Genomic DNA, 15,867 nt, shown 5'->3' on the forward strand with positions numbered 1-15,867 from the left:
TAACATCTTTAATAATAGCTTCTAACATTTTCCCTGTGATAGATGTTAAGCTTACTGGCTTTCTATTCCATCATCTAAGTTGTTAATAAAACCATTGAATAGTTGGGACACCAACATAGATCTCTTGTGGGGCATCATAAGTCATCTCCTGTTAGTTAGAGTACCTGCCCATTACCCGTACTCTGACTGAGCAGCAGGACTCAATCCCCCAACCAGGTCAATAATTTGCCTTCAATTCCATGAGCTTCAATTTTAGCTAAACAGCTCTTATGAGGGACTTAATGGACCTCCAGAAAGCATTTGATATAAACAACATCCATAGGATTTCAGCTGTTCACTACTTTAGTCACTACTCTTCAAAATATCCAGCCAGGTTCATTATCATGACCTACCCTTTACAAATCCATGCTTGTGCACTCTGATCAGCTGAAAATTTTCAAGGCGTTCAATCATCCTAACCTTAATTATAGACTCTAGAATTTCCTTACAACAGATGTTAGGCTAACTGGTTTAGAATTTCTTGGTTTTCTTAAATATTGGTGTGACACGTGCAACTTTCTAATCCAAAGTATTCTCTTGCACTCTCTCTCTCTTTCATATGTCCCATTCCCCTACCCTAAAAAAAGAACTTGAAAAGGGTGAAATTTAATATAATCTTTTAATAGCAGGCAACATGCAATTTGTGATGGCTATGCTGGTCATATTTCCATAGTGAATTTTTCTTACTTTACAAGTGAAAACAGACCCATCAAGCAGCGCTTGTGTTCCTATAACCACTAATCACAGTTCATGAAATTAAACTTTGATCTAATTTGACTGTAACTATCATTTAAAATTAATGTGAAGATTACAGCATAGTTGGTTATCTGTTAAAGCTGCCTGATATTCTGTTGGTAACTGCCATTAACTATTAACAAAATTGGTCTGATGTTTGTAATAATCTAATGTTTGTGCTTTATTTAATTATTGAGACTATTAAATTAGACCACTCTCCTTTGAGATTTCCATGCATGTTTCCCCTGTAAGAACACAGTGTCAGCCATCCCAAGCCAACTCAGATGTTTCTATATAGGACAGAGCTTTACTTAAATCTCAGAGGAAAAAAATTACTTTCTAATGCACCACATGTTACTACAATAGTATGAATCTTCACCATTCATCGCCATGGCCACTGATGTATAGTGATTAAAGAAACCAAGGGAATCTTAAGGCACCGTGGGTAGTGTCCCTGCCTCTCAGTGAGAGAAGCTATGGGTTCAAGAACTTCTCCAGGACTTGATGACTGAGGAACATGCGTTCATAATGCAGCCAAATCGGTTGATTATCAACTTGTAAATCCTTCCAGCATGGCAGCTGGTAAGAACAGGAGAGGTTCCTGGTCAACCACACGATGGAAAAAAATTGGAGCCTCCACCATCACTGTCCATAGCTCCAGGTTACATCATGAAAGTGTATGTCACCACAGCAATTTGGGCATCTTGGTGGAGATTAGTTGGCTGGATATGGATCAAAATTAGTGCCAAAAGCATGGGATTCAATCCCCATTACAGCTGGGGTGGATTTGGGGCCTACCTCCTTGCCCTGTCTGTGGTGAAGGGTGTGGGGCTGCGGGCTGGACCTGCCTTCAGGCAAAGAACTCGAGCACAAGAAGAAGAAATGAGCCAAATTTCAGTTTCAAAGTAAAATAAAAACTGAAAATACAGGAAAAACTCAGGCCTGGCAGCGGCTATGGAGAGAGAAACAGGGTTAATGTTTCAAGTCCGTATGGCTCCTCTTCAGAGCTGAAGAGGTAGAAATGTTTTGGATTTTATACTGTGGAAGAGAGGGGATGGAGCAAAATAGTAGGTCAGGGATAGATAGGAGCTCAGGAGAGATTTGACAAAAATGTCATGGACACAATACAGAGTGAGTGTTTATGGTAGTGTTAAAGGCTCAAAATGCTGGTGGTGGCATAAAGGTCAGATAGCAAAATGTGTTAATAGCAGAACAAGGGCCAGTGCTCTCTGAAAGCAAAGCATAAGAACAAGTTACAGTGACCCTGCGGGGGAGGGGGTTGGGAAATATACGATCAAAATGCAGGACAGAGTTTATGGTCTGAAGCTGTTGAACTCAACGTTAAGTCTGGAAGGCTGTAAAGTATCTAATCGGAAGGTGAAGTGCTGTTCCTCCAGTTCGTGTTGGGCTTCACTGGAACAGACCAAGGACAGAAATGTGGGCATGAGAGAAAGATTGCGAATTGAAATGGCAAGTCACAGGAGAGTTGGCCTCATGCTTGTGGACTGGTGTGAAGGTGTTCTGCAAAGTGGTCACCCAGTCTGTGTTTAGTCTCCCCAGTGTAGAGGAGGCTACAGTGTGAACGTCGAATACAGTAGACTAAATTGAAAGAAGCGCAAATAAAGCACTGCTTCACTTGAAAGGAGTGTTTGGGATCTTGGACGATGAGGGAGGAGGTAAAGGGCCAGATATTATACCTTCTGCGATTGCTTTGGAAGGTGTTGAGGGTGATGGAGTCGTGGACAAGGCTGTCACGGAGGGAATGGCCCCTATGGAATGCCGACTGGGGAGTTGAGGGGAAGACTTGTTTGGTGGTGGCATCATGCTGGAGTTGGCAGAGGATGATACTTTGAATGAGGAGGCTGGTAGGGTGAAAATTGATGGTAAGGGGAGCCTTATGATGGTTGTGGGAGGGAGGGGAAGGAGTGAGGGCAGAAGTGCGGCCCACACTGGGGTATCCTAGGCTCAGGGAAAAGGAAGGCATGTCAGAAGCACTGTTTTGGCAGGTAGCGTCATCAGAACAGATGTGACAAAGACAGAGGAATTGGGAGAATGGGATGGAGTCTTTTCAGAAGCAGGGTGTGAGGAGCTGCAGTTGAGGAGGTGTGGGAGTTGGTGGGTTTGTAATGAATATTGGTGGACAGCCTATCACCAGAAATGGTGACAGAGAAGTCAAGGAAAGGAAGGGAAGTGCAGGAGATGGACCACGTGAAGGTGAGCGAGGGGTGAAAATTGGAAGCAAAATTGATAAAATTTTTCCAGGTGCAGACGAGAGCAACGAGGCGGCCTGATACAGTCACCAATGTACCGGATAAAGAGTTGTGGGAGGAGGTCTGGGTAGGACTGGAACAAGTAGTGTTCCAAATGCCCCACAAAAAGACAGGCATAACCAGGGTCCATGCAGCCACACATGGCCACACCTTTCATTTGGGGGAAGTGAGACAAGTTAAAGGAGAAATTGTTCAATGAGAGAACAAGTTCAGCCAGGCTGAGGAAAGTGGTGGCGGATGGGGAATGTTCGGGTCTCTGTTCAAGGAAGAAGTGGAGAGCCCTCAGACCATCCTGGTGGTGATGGAGGTGTAGAGGGATTAGACGTTCATAGTGAAGAAGAGGCATTTAGGGCCAGGAAACTGGAAATTGTTGACATGACGTAGGGCACCAGAAGAATCATGAATGCAGATAGGAAGAGACTGGACAAGTGGGGAGAGAATGGAATCAAGATAGGAAGAAATTAATTCAGCAGGGCAGGGACAGGCTGAAACGATGAGTCTACAAGGACAGTCCTGTTTGTGGATTTTGGGAAGAAGGTAGAAGTGGGCTGTGTGGTGTTGGGAAACTGAGGTGGAAACTGTGGAGGGAAGTTCTCCAGAGGAGATGAGGTCAGTGACAGTCCTGGAAACAATGGCTTGATTTTGATAGGAAAAACAGATTGGCAGATTATTATTGAAATGGTGATAGATTGGGAAATGTTGTTGTACAAAGGCACCTGAGTGTCCTTCTACACCAGTCACTGAAAGCAAGCATACAGTTCAGCAAGCAGTTAAGAAGGCATATGGTATGTTGACCTTCAATACAAGAGGATCTGAGTACAGGAGCAAGGATGTCTTACTGCAGCTGTACAGGGCCTTGGTGAGACCACACCTGGAGTGTTATGTGCAGTTTTGGTCTCCTTACCTAAGAAAGGATATATTTGCCTTAGAGGGAGTGCAGAGAAGATTCACCAGACTGATTCCAGGGGTGGCATGATTATCGTATGAAGAGAGATTGGGATGACTGGGCCTGTATTCACTGGAGTTTAGAAGAATGTGAGGGGATCTCATTGAAACGTATAAAGTTCTGACAGGGCTAGTCAGACTGGATGCAGGGATGATGTTTTTTCTGGCTGGGGTGTCAAGAACAATAGGTCAATCTCAGGATATGGGGGAGACCATTTAGGACTGAGATGAGAAGAAACTTCTTCACTCAGAGGGTGGTGAACCTGTGGAGTTCTCTACCACAGGCTGCGGAGGCCATCACTGAATACATTTAACGAGGGAATAGATTTCTGGACTCTCGGCATCCAGAGGTATGGGGAAAGCATGCAGGTATAGCATTGAGATAGAGGATCAGCCATGATCATATTGAATGATGGGAGCCGGCGTGCAGGGCCAGATGACCTACCCTTGCTCCTATTTTCTATTTTGCTGTATGGACTTGAAATGATAACTCTGTTTCTCTCCCCATGCATGCTGCCAGACCTGTGTTTTTCCAGCATTTTCTGCTTTTATTCAGATTTCCAGCATCCGCAGTATTTTGCCTTTTTTTCAATTTCAAATGAAAGCTATTTTGTATTCTCCCTGTTGGCTTATTTGATTATCATTTCAACTTGATGATTAATTCTGTGGACTGTGATTACAAACACTTATTGATGGAACGGTTTTCACTGGGAAGCAGGTGTTTTGAAATTCAGTTCAGTTTTCTTAAAGAAAACCATAAATTGGAACTTTTTATGATTACCTCGTCAGCCTCAAACTAAAACCCTGATTTTGTGCTAAATTAGAAGCAGTTTTTCTTTTAATTATGGGTACTCATCCTGTCTGTCTGACGTCACTAGGCCCAGACTGCCCAGAGTCATTTCATCTGAGATTATTACAGCCATGAATGGAAGAGAAACCCTGGGCCTGGTCAGCCTGAGTTTAATCTGCACACTGTTCCAGAGTGAGAGAGAAAACAGCCTGCAAACCTTTTGCACTGCTCAGGCCCGTTCTCTTCTCCTTTCAGGATTTGAGGGAGCATATCCTGAACAGGAAAATATTCCCTGGTCCACCCAGCCTGCCCCAAACAATCTCAACGACTTGTGCATCGCAATGTATCCACTCCCCATCCAACCCGAAAGCCATGCAACTTCCTTGGAGAGGCCAAAGCACAGATCAAAGGTCAGGCCAGTTACGGGGAGGGGGCTGCAGAAAATCTGGAGAGCATCTCGCTTGGGGCCCTGAGACGATTTAAGCTAGTCCAGGAGATCGCTCTGGCACTAATTCACACTAGCAGGCACATACCTTTTTGTACAAGGTGGCCACCACCCCAGCCAGAAACTAGTCTAGCTCTCGCTTGAAGGAATTCAGCAAGTCAGTGTTCATCACACAAGCCAGCAGCCTGTTCCACAGGTCCACTATTCTATGGGAGAAGAATCACCACCTGATATCTAACCCAGTTCTGACCTTGAATAACATAAAATTCTAACCCCTGGTCCTCCCTAACCTACTTAATTGAAACAAGCTGTTGACATGAACACAATCTGTCCTCATTATCACCTAATGGATACATGCACATTGGTGAAGGTATCCTAGTTGTCCTGATGATTATTCTTTTTTTAATGCAGAAATGTCTCTCCCATTTCTATTATCGGACAAATTTATTTATAGAAATGCTTGACTAACACTGTCAAAACATTCCTGATCACTGTGGAATTTGTCAATGAGCAACATAACCACAGAGCTGTGGGAAAAGTCTAGTCTAATGAACAATGTATGCTATGTAGGTTCTTTATATAAACAGTCACATTAGCCTCGCAAACAATTCTTGCATTTTACTAATGGAAATATAGCATTTGTCAAACCCATTGGCATATTCAATTAATTAAAAGGGATCAGATATTGTATTCTAACTGTTCACAGCATACAATTCCATGCTTTTCTTTTTACAAATCTGCCAAATGTTGTACATAATTATACCATTACTCTGGTAATTGCTTCATGTATATTTTTAATGATCATGATGTGAATTTGAACTTTTATATATTCTCAAGAATGCAAATTAGCCTTTGAGAAAAAAATTTGAAGGAATATTCATAATTGCCATTTTTTGTGATCTTTGCTTCCTCCCTTCCCTGCCAAAAAATTATTAAGTAGTATTATTTTAAGTTCCTCTGGCTAAGAGACCTTCAAAGATTGACATACTCGCTCGCAGCAGCTATCCAAAATTCAGAAAAATGGTGTTAGGGCTTTCTTCCTTTCGATAGCCATCGTTAAACCAAACGTTTATTAAAATGCAGCAGAAGTAACATGCTTGTCAGCCAACAAATATAGAAAATTGCAGATGTTTTGACAGCATTGCATAAATCTGGAATCCCCTTGGATTGTACAGGAACATTATGAGCTATTTTTACTTCTCCAGATAATTTTTCTGAATTAATTTCTTGTGCGTGCATACAGGATTTTATATATATATATATATATATATATATAGATATATATATAGATATAGATAGATAGATATATATAGATAGATATAGATAGATAGATAGATATATATATACACACACACATGCATTTAAATTTTTCAGAGGAATAGGTGCCCTATAATTTGAAGTTGCTATTTGTATGGTAATGTCAAATTGTTATGATAATCAGCCATTAAATAGGGTGTGTTCAGACAAACTGAACACCTAATTCAAGCTTTCAGAAATATCAAATTTAACTTGTTGAAAGCCAAATCAATGGCTGAAAGGTCCTCAGCAATGTAAAGTTGTTCAAACCTAAAAGGTACATGCCATTCAGGAAAAAGAAACTAACAAGGAGCCCATGGTCATTGTCTACCGGCAGAAAGCAAAGTTCTTTGCCTTTGCAAACGAAACCTAACTCAGTAGGAGAATTGCTTTCTGTTTCGCAGTCAAGTTCCAAATCCTGCTGTGTGCTTAACATCTGGAGGAAGGGCTGGATAGGACACTGATGTTGAGCTATTTCAGTGCTTGGCATTTCAATAATTTGAAAATGTTTCATTCAAATAAAGCACTTTTCATAATTAACCTAATTTCAATATAGATGATACCAGTTTGTTTTATTGAGTTTGGTGGAAATGCAAGAAGTTGGGGGACCAACACCAAATAGGGTTTAGCTTGATTTTAGCCAACTCATTTCATAAATGATGTCAGCAATCACCTTGTGGAAGATGGATCAAATACCTGAGATTGTGTACTGGTCCAGTGATCTATTCAACATCAACAAACTACTTTCATCAGTTGGATCACATTTGTTATCTTTTGAATAACTTTTTAAAAATTCTTTTCGTGGGGCGGGGTCATCGCTGGCTAGGCCAGCATTTTTATTGCCCTTGAGAAGGTAGTGGTGAGCCACCTTCTTGAAATGCTCCAATCCATGTGATAAATGCTGGCACCAGGGACAGTTTTTCTTTTAAATGTCATCTTGCCAATTATACCCCCCGCCACTCCCAATCCTGAGACCATTGTTACTTTGTGTGGGATACAATTCCGTAGGTGCCAAATTTGGCAATCTTTCATTCCTTGTCTAAATGGGCACAATGCATGCATGAAGCTTGACAGTGTGTCGCAGACCACCTGACCATAAGAGGCGTTTCATAAGCTAGCTTAATCCTGTCCACAACTACTTCCAGAATGTCACTGGACTTGGGGCAGGACCTTGGCCACGTTTCTCCCTCACCTTGAGGGCACTGAAACCAATTGAGCAGTTGACTGATTTCTTCCACTTGATAGACCCACAGCAACATGGTTTGTATTGAGGTGTGTGCAGTGGACAGATGGTATCTGTGCTGTTTAACTGTCAGTTTGGACCTCCGTCATGGTCACATGAGTCTGCATAACAAACTTTGTCAATATAGAAAAAATTCTGTTGTTAAACTATTCTCTAAGGAAATTAATCTGCTAAATAAGAAAATTGGGCCACTTTATATACTCTTCAAAAAAATCACTCTATAGTTGAGCTTTTTTTTGGACCATCCAAAAAGTAGTCTGCTTCATTAACTTTGAATTTGTTTATTTATGAAACTGTTGACTGGTCTGAGATTTGTTTATTCGGGAAGTAATAATTATCTTGTCTTTTTAATTTCAATTGTCAGATTTGGTATTAATCGGCGGTCGCCTGGGTCAGTTGATCGCTTGAGCTTTAATGAAGGTGGCGGTAGTGGTAAATCTACACCTGTTTGGCAGAGAAGTGAGGATAGCAACATGGAGAAAACTGGTTAGTATGGTGGGTTTTTTTTTAATTCGTTCATGGGATGTGGCATCGTTGGCTAGGCCAGTAGTTATTGCCCATCCCTGATTGCCCTTGTTCACAGGGCGTTTAAGTTAATCACATTGCCGTGGGTCTGGAGTCACTTGTAGGCCAGACCAGGTAAGGCCAGCAGATTTCGTTCCCTAAAGGACATTGGATGGTACGCTGTGGTATCTGGTTTTGTGGGTCACTTACTGGTTCAGCAGTGGTATTGTATTATTCCAAATTAAATTGCTACATGCATTATATAAATAATTCCTTTGATATGATTATACTGATATCCATACTTTGTTCAATTGAAAACACAGATCCCTTAGTTCTATTCCAGGCTTGTTCTAATCATCACTGTATCTTTAGCATCGCTGCTTTTAGAATCATTCTGGTTCAACTACAGTGGCAAATGTAATATAATGAGGCTTCAGCAATTTCTCACTTCATAGAATTGTACAAATTTAGCAAAGAGAAGGAAACCAATTGGCCTATCGTGGGCTAGATTTTACATGCCCCACCATGTTTTGGGCGGAGAGGCACATAAAATAGGGCCGGTGCCCACCCACCACCTTCCTGCCCACCCCCCGAGCTCGCCACCATAATATTGGAGGTTGGCAAGTGCCAAAATCAACAACCTGCCCATTATATTCAACTAAGTAATCAAGGTTCAATTAAGTTTGTTTTCAAGCCAATTGACCCTGATAATATGCTGCCCAAGCCAGAAAACACTCAGCACAGGAAGCCTGATTTTATTGGTAAAGTTCTTCAAAGGGCAGGAAGGAAGGCAGAGTTCAACCGTTGGGGGCTGTCCTTTGCCAGTAGGGGGCCAGCCCCCTTGAGATCAAACTGGTGCCCTTCCTATGAGCCTGAAGCCTTGAATTCATCCCCAACCCTGCAACCACCCCTCCCCTCCACTTCTCCCACCCCACTCCCTGGCCTGCCTAAACCTTTCCTGCCCAAGACCATGGACTTAGCTGCTCCAGGCTCCAGGAATCCAAGGGCTGCCCACTCTGCAATCCCAGCAGTGGCCACTGATGCGCTCTTGGTGTTGCTGGACTGATAGGGCTCCTGGCCAATTGGATTGGCTGGCAGCTCCAGAGGGTAGGACTTGTGTCCCTCCCCAGTGAGGGGCACAAGTCTCACTTGGCCCTGGTTCAGCCTGCCTGCAGCACTTTATGGCTGCAGGGTGGGTTGGAATGGAGTATGATGATTTCATGCCAACTTGCATCCAGGAGGTGGGGAGAGCTGTCTGCCTCCCAAATCCTGCCGCATTATTCAGCCCCTTGTCTCTTGCCTTGCTCACCCTCCCCAAATGTATTACCTCACACTTTCCGAGGCTGAATCCCATTTGCCACTTAACCAGTCCATTGATATCTTCCTACAGTTCACAGCATGCTCCCACCCTATCACATGACCAATTTGTCACCTGGTCCAGGAAAAAGGGCACACAGGAATGTAAGAATTAAGACGCCGAATGTTGTAACACCAAAATTCAAGGAAGTAAGAGCACTCATTTTGAGACTTTTGCACATCTTATCCCATTTTCCCCAAATCAATTATATATCAAGTGACCATTTATTTAACAGCCAGTCTGAAAAATAGAAAGTGCTAAAAATACACAGCATCAGGAAAGAGAAAAAAGATAACATTTTGATAATAAGTGCTGAGAGAAGAATTTTTTTCTGGCAAATGTACAGGAAGGGAATGAACCAAAGAAAATAGACAACTGAAAATCACAATGAATAAATCAACAGAAAGCTCCTACAATAAAGGCATTATTAAAGGAATGTAGTAAATCAAAGGATAGAGATAAACAGAAACAAACTGCAAATCCTGAAGTCTTTAAAAATGTTAAATGGTTGAAAGTGTGCAATTGGTTGTCAGCATTTTAGAAAGGGTAAAGACAGGTGAATGTTTTGGGTATAGGTTGCTTTAAATGTTGAATTATTAGAAATGTTTTTATCAAGTGATGTGATAATGTGTAAGCTGATTTACTTTCTCCCTCTACGGGTCTGTAAGAGTTAAAAGCGCAGACTTTTTTTTCAAACTCAGATTGAAGGATTTTTTTTTAAAAGAAGCACTGTGATGAAGTTACAGAGCTGTATATCATTTCCATCAAGGAATAATATTTGAGCTTAAAGCTGCTGTATGAATTTAATGCTTCATTTCATTTTTGAAGGTGAATTTAATGCTTCATTGCATTTTTGAAAGTTTTTGAGAATTACTCCATCAGGAACAACAGAAAGAAGCTTTATGATATAAAGCTAGATAGGCAACTCAGTCAATGAGTATACAATCCAGCCCAAAGTTTTGTGCTTACCTGCAGTGCGTCATATTAATGCAATTAGATTGTGATACTGTATTCTGTCCAGAGAAATACCGATTGGAATATTAGTTTATTCTGCTTGCAAATAGCTTCTTCATATGTTTATTAATTCTCAATTATGAATTTTCCATCTATTTAGGCTGCTGGAGTTTTGGGTAAAAAAAAAGTTGAATGTAAATTTGAGCATACTTTCTCTCACAAGACAATTTTGATATTGCAAGTTCCCATGTCTGACATCACTTCACAGTCCAAGGATTCAAAAGAAAATCACGGTGGCCAAAGGAAGGGGAGAACAAAAAATAGATTATTTCACATTTCCTTTTTATTTGTATCGAGCAGTTTTTTCTCCCAGTCTGCTTTTTGCTTCCTGCTCTAATTCCAACAATTCGCTGTCTCTCTCATGTAGATCTCTAGTTGCTTATGTTTTGTAGTCTTTCTCCTACCTGCTCCATTACTGCCTTACTCTTTGATTTATGTCAAGTTTTGTTTTCTCCCTGAACTCCGGTTCTTTCCTTCAACTTGCGCTCAATGTTGTGTGTCCCAGCTGCAACCACAATATTCAACCTCAGTGTCTTCCAACAAGAAATGATCTAATCCACAGTGTGGCATACCACATTTCCACAGTTTGCCCTCCAAGATAGACATCTTCATTTATAACTCATGCAATGCACACCACTTGAGTAGTTGCTATCAAAATCTATTAATGAGAGATGCACATGTCATTGCTGGTGTTTCCCTCTTTGTGTAATAATTAATATTTGATTGCCAGAAAAAGTTCCTACCACAACCACATTAGCCTTATTGAATCTTATTGAATGGTGAAGCAGGCTTGAAGTGCTGAATGACCTACTGCTGTTCTCAAGCCCTATGTTCCTATCTAATCTTGTCGGATGTCCATTTTAGAATTGTTTTCGAGCTACGAGACATTTCATTGCATAAATTGAGACATTACAATGTAACAAAGTGCTGTACAGATGGAAGTTTTTTTAAGGTGACTGAGTGCTAAAGAGTTAAAACAATACATTGAGCAACTCCTACCATAGTTGTACTGGGTGGTTGGAGAAGCATGAAGTTCATTGACTTCTGGACAGCATGTTGCTACTGCTGGCAGTTTCTCACCCCGTAATTATAACCAGAATGATGCTGCATAGAATAAGTAGATCCCTTCAATTGCATCTCACCTAGGCAATCAGCAATGAACATCTGCTTGCCATTTCTTGGACCAATATGCAACCTCCACTCAGTTTTATGCAGTAAACAAAGATGATTAAAATGGAAAAACTCAGCAGGCCTGGCAGTATCTGTGGAGAGAAAAATGTAGTTGACGTTTTGTTTGGAACTTCGGTTACTCTCTCCGTGGATGTTGCCAGACCTGATGCGCTTTTCCAGCACTTGCTGTTTGCACTTCAGATTTCCAGCACCTGCGGTATTTTGCTTTTATTTCAGTAAGCAAAGGCTCTACTTCTTTGGTGTTCTGGTGCAAAGATGCAAATGAGGAAGCAATTGCAGATCAATCCTCAAAAAGACAAGTTTTTTCTTTTGTTTTCTGTTTGGCTTAGAATTCAGAGAAACATTTTTTCCATCAGAGGAATTTTACCAGTGTAAGTTGGTGGGGTATCACTCTCTCATTGTAAAGTGGGCAACTGAATTCAGAAATCTTCAAGGCTCTGATGAGAATACAACCAAATTCATTTTTTAAATTCATTCACAGCTTCACTGGCTGGGCCAGCATTTATTGCCCATCCCTAGTTGCCTTTGAGAAGGTGGTGGTGAGCTGCCTTCTTGAACCACTGCAGTCCATGTGGGGTAGATACACCCACAGTGCTGTTAGGAAGGGAGTTCCAGGATTTTGACCCAGCAATAGTGAAGGAAGGGTGATATATTTCCAAATCAGGATGGTGAATGATTTGGAGGGGAACTCCAGGTGGTGGTGTTCCCATCTATCTGCTGCCCTTGTCCTTCTAGATGGTAGTGGTCGTGGGTTTGGAAGGTGCTGTCAAAGGAGCCTTGGTGAATTCCTGCAGTGTATCTTGTAGATGATGCACACTGCTGCAACTGTGGTGGTGGAGGGAGTGAATGTTTGTGGATGTGGTGCCAACCAAGCAGGCTGCTTTGTCCTGGATGGTGTCAAGCTTCTTGAGTGTTGTGGGAGCCGCACTCATCCAGGCAAGTGGAAAGTATTCCACCACACTCCTGACTTGTGCCTTGTAGATGGTTGACAGGCTTTGCAAACATGTCATATTCCACTTGCATGCTTACGGCCCCCATCTGTATTTCCCCATCAGCCCTCTCAACCTGCCTTCCCACACTCTGATCTGTCAAACCGCTTGTCTGACACCTGTTACTGGATAAGCAGAAATTTCAACCAACTAAATATTCAAAAGAGCAGGCTTGTCTTCAGCCACAAACTCTTTCCTCTGATTCTATCTCTCTCCCTGGCAACAGTGCTGGAACTGAAACAGACTGTTCGCAACTTTGGTGTCATGCTTGACTCAGGTATAAGCTTCCGAACCACACATCCTCTCCATCAACAAGATAGCTGCCTTTCACCTCCATAACATCACCTGATATCTGCTGCTGAAACCTATATTCATGCCTTTGTTCTCTCCTAGACTTGATTATTCCAATACTTCCCTGGACAATTTCTCCCATCTTACTCCCTATGTAAACTTGATCTCGTCCAAAGCTCTACTGCTTATATCCCAACTTGGACTGTTTCAGTTACCCAATGACCCCAGTGCTTGTTGACCTTCATTAGTTCCTGGTTTGGCAGCACTTCAGTTTAAAAAATTTATCCATGTTTCAAATCCCTCCATGACCTTGCTTTTCCCTACCTCTGTAACAACTTCTATCCTGACAATCTTTTGAGATCCATACACTTGTTTAATTTTGGCCTCTTTTATTTTTATTACTTTTTATTTTTAATTTTATTTTTTATTGCTGGTGGCCGTGCCTTCAGCTACCCTAAACTCTGGAATTCCCTCCCTCAATTTTTTTGTGTGTCTCCTGCTTTAAGCTGCTCCTTAAAAACCTATATCTTCGACCAAATCTTTGGACATTTGTCCTGATGTCTCTTTGTGGCCCAATGTAAATCTTTGTTTAACTCTCCTGTGAAGCGCATTTGGGTGTTTTACTACATTGGAGAAAATACAGAAATGCAGGTTATTGTGATTTATTGTTTACTGTGAATTGGAACTGTAAGGGTTATCTTACATAAAAGTTGGGCTGTTAGCAGCTATGTTTGCAATAAGGGAAATGGCAGGCTCCAATCTAATACCTCTGATATGAAGTATTTGTAGGAATATCGAAGCAAAATCAGACTATTCAGCCCCTCGAACCTACCTGTTCTTCCATTATGACTGAACTGTACCTCAAACACCACGTATCCAGCTTTACTTTGTATCCCTTTGACATCTGTACAAAAAAGATCAATCTCAAGTTTTTGAATTTCAAATTGATCCAGTATTCATTGCCTTTTGAGAAAGAGAGTTTCAAATTTCCACTACCTTTTGTGAGAAGAAATGCTTCCTGATTTAACTCCTAAATGGCCTGGTGCATCCATGTTCTAGATTCTCTGGGTGGGACTTCACAGGGGAAGAATTTATTTGTATCTACCCTATTAAACCCCTTTATCGTTTTGAATACCTTGATTAGATGACCCCTCATCTTTCCAAACTCCAGGTACCAAGTTTTTGCAATTTGTCCTTGCAATGTATCCTTTTGAGCTCCAGTATTATTCTGGCCAATCTGTGTTGTACCCTGCAAAGTCTGGGAGTTTGTTGTCTGTGTTTTGGAAAAAGCTTTACATATGAACATACGAAATAGGAGCAGACCTAACCATTTGGCCCCTCGAGCCTACTCCACCATTCATTAATATCATGGCTGATCTGTGTGTTTTGAATTTCACATTGCCATCTTCCCGCAGTAACCTTAGATTCTTGTTAGGCAAGGAAATCAAACTCCACCTTAAAAATATTCAATGACCCTGCAACCACCACCTTCTGAGGCAGAGAGTTCCAAGATCTCACAACCCTCTGATAGGAAAAAAAAAATCTCATCTCTGCCTAAAAGGACAACCCATAAGTTTAAAACACCCTTTCCATATCCACCTTGTCACTACCGCTCAGGATCTTGTATACTTCAATCAAGTCACCCCTCACTCTTCTAAACTCCAGTGGAAACAAGCCCAGTCTGTCTAACCTTTCCTCATAAGACAACCTGGTCATTCCAGGTATCAATCTAATAGGAGGCAGCTGCCCACCTAGAAGGACAAGGGCAGCAGATAGATGGGAACACCACCACCTGGCAGTTCCCCTCCAAGTCACTCACCATCCTGACTTGGAAATATATCGCCATTCCTTCACTGTCACTGGGTCAAAATCCTGGAAGTCCCTTCCTAACAGCACTGTGGGTGTAGCTACACCACATGAACTGAGGCAGTTCAGGAAGGCAGCTCACCACCATCTCCTCAAGGGCAACTAGGGATAGGCAATAAATGCTGGCCCAGCCAGCGAAGCCCACATCCCATGAATGAATTAAAAAAACCCCTCTGAACTGCCTCCAATACATTTACATCCTTTCTTAAATAAGGAGACCAAAACTGCATGCGCTGTTTGAGATATGGTCTCACTACCTTGTATAACTGAAGCTTTACGTCCTCACTTTTATGTTCAATTCCTCTTGTAATAAAGGATAGCATTCCATTAGCCACCTTAATTACTTGCTGTACCTGCATACCAACTTTTTGTGACTCATGTACTAGAACACCTAGATCACTCTGCACCTCAGAAATCTGCAGCCGTTCTCCATTTAAGTAATACTCTGCTTTTTTATTCTTCCTGCCAAAGTGAACACCTTCGTATGTTCCCACATTATACTCCATCTGCCATATTTTTGCCCACTCTCTCAACCTACCTATATCTCTGCAACCTCCTTATGTCCTCTTCACAACCCACTTTCCTACCTATCTTTGTGTCATTGGCTAATTTAGCTATCATGCCTTCACTCCTCTCATTTAAGTCATTGATATAAATTGTTAAAAGTTGAGGCCCCAGCAGACCCCTGCAGGACTCCACTCATCACATCCTGCCAATCAGAAAAAGACTTATTTATGTATACTCAGTTTTCTGCCAGCCAGCCAATCTTATATCCATGCTAATATGTTATCCCCTACACCATGAGCTTTTATTTTCTGCAGTTAACTTTGATGTGGCACCATATCAATTGCCTTCTGGAAATCTAAGTACAGCACTTCTACAGGCTCCCCTT

The 15,867-nt window shown here is 41.7% G+C and overlaps 1 protein-coding gene across 10 annotated transcripts in view; it reads left to right on the forward strand.

Moving 5' to 3' along the window:
* The window catches only part of sipa1l1 (signal-induced proliferation-associated 1 like 1), a 383,121-nt gene that overhangs the window by 303,437 nt on the left and 63,817 nt on the right, over positions 1-15,867 (forward strand). For all 10 annotated transcript variants that reach the window (XM_041214398.1, XM_041214403.1, XM_041214397.1 and 7 more), the window contains one exon: positions 8,128-8,249. In XM_041214398.1, the coding sequence (XP_041070332.1) occupies positions 8,128-8,249 (122 nt within the window). The remainder of the gene's footprint in view (positions 1-8,127; positions 8,250-15,867) is intronic.

The sequence above is a fragment of the Carcharodon carcharias genome, chromosome 20 (assembly GCF_017639515.1).
Source record: "Carcharodon carcharias isolate sCarCar2 chromosome 20, sCarCar2.pri, whole genome shotgun sequence".
In the NCBI taxonomy this organism is placed as follows: Eukaryota; Metazoa; Chordata; class Chondrichthyes; order Lamniformes; family Lamnidae; genus Carcharodon; species Carcharodon carcharias.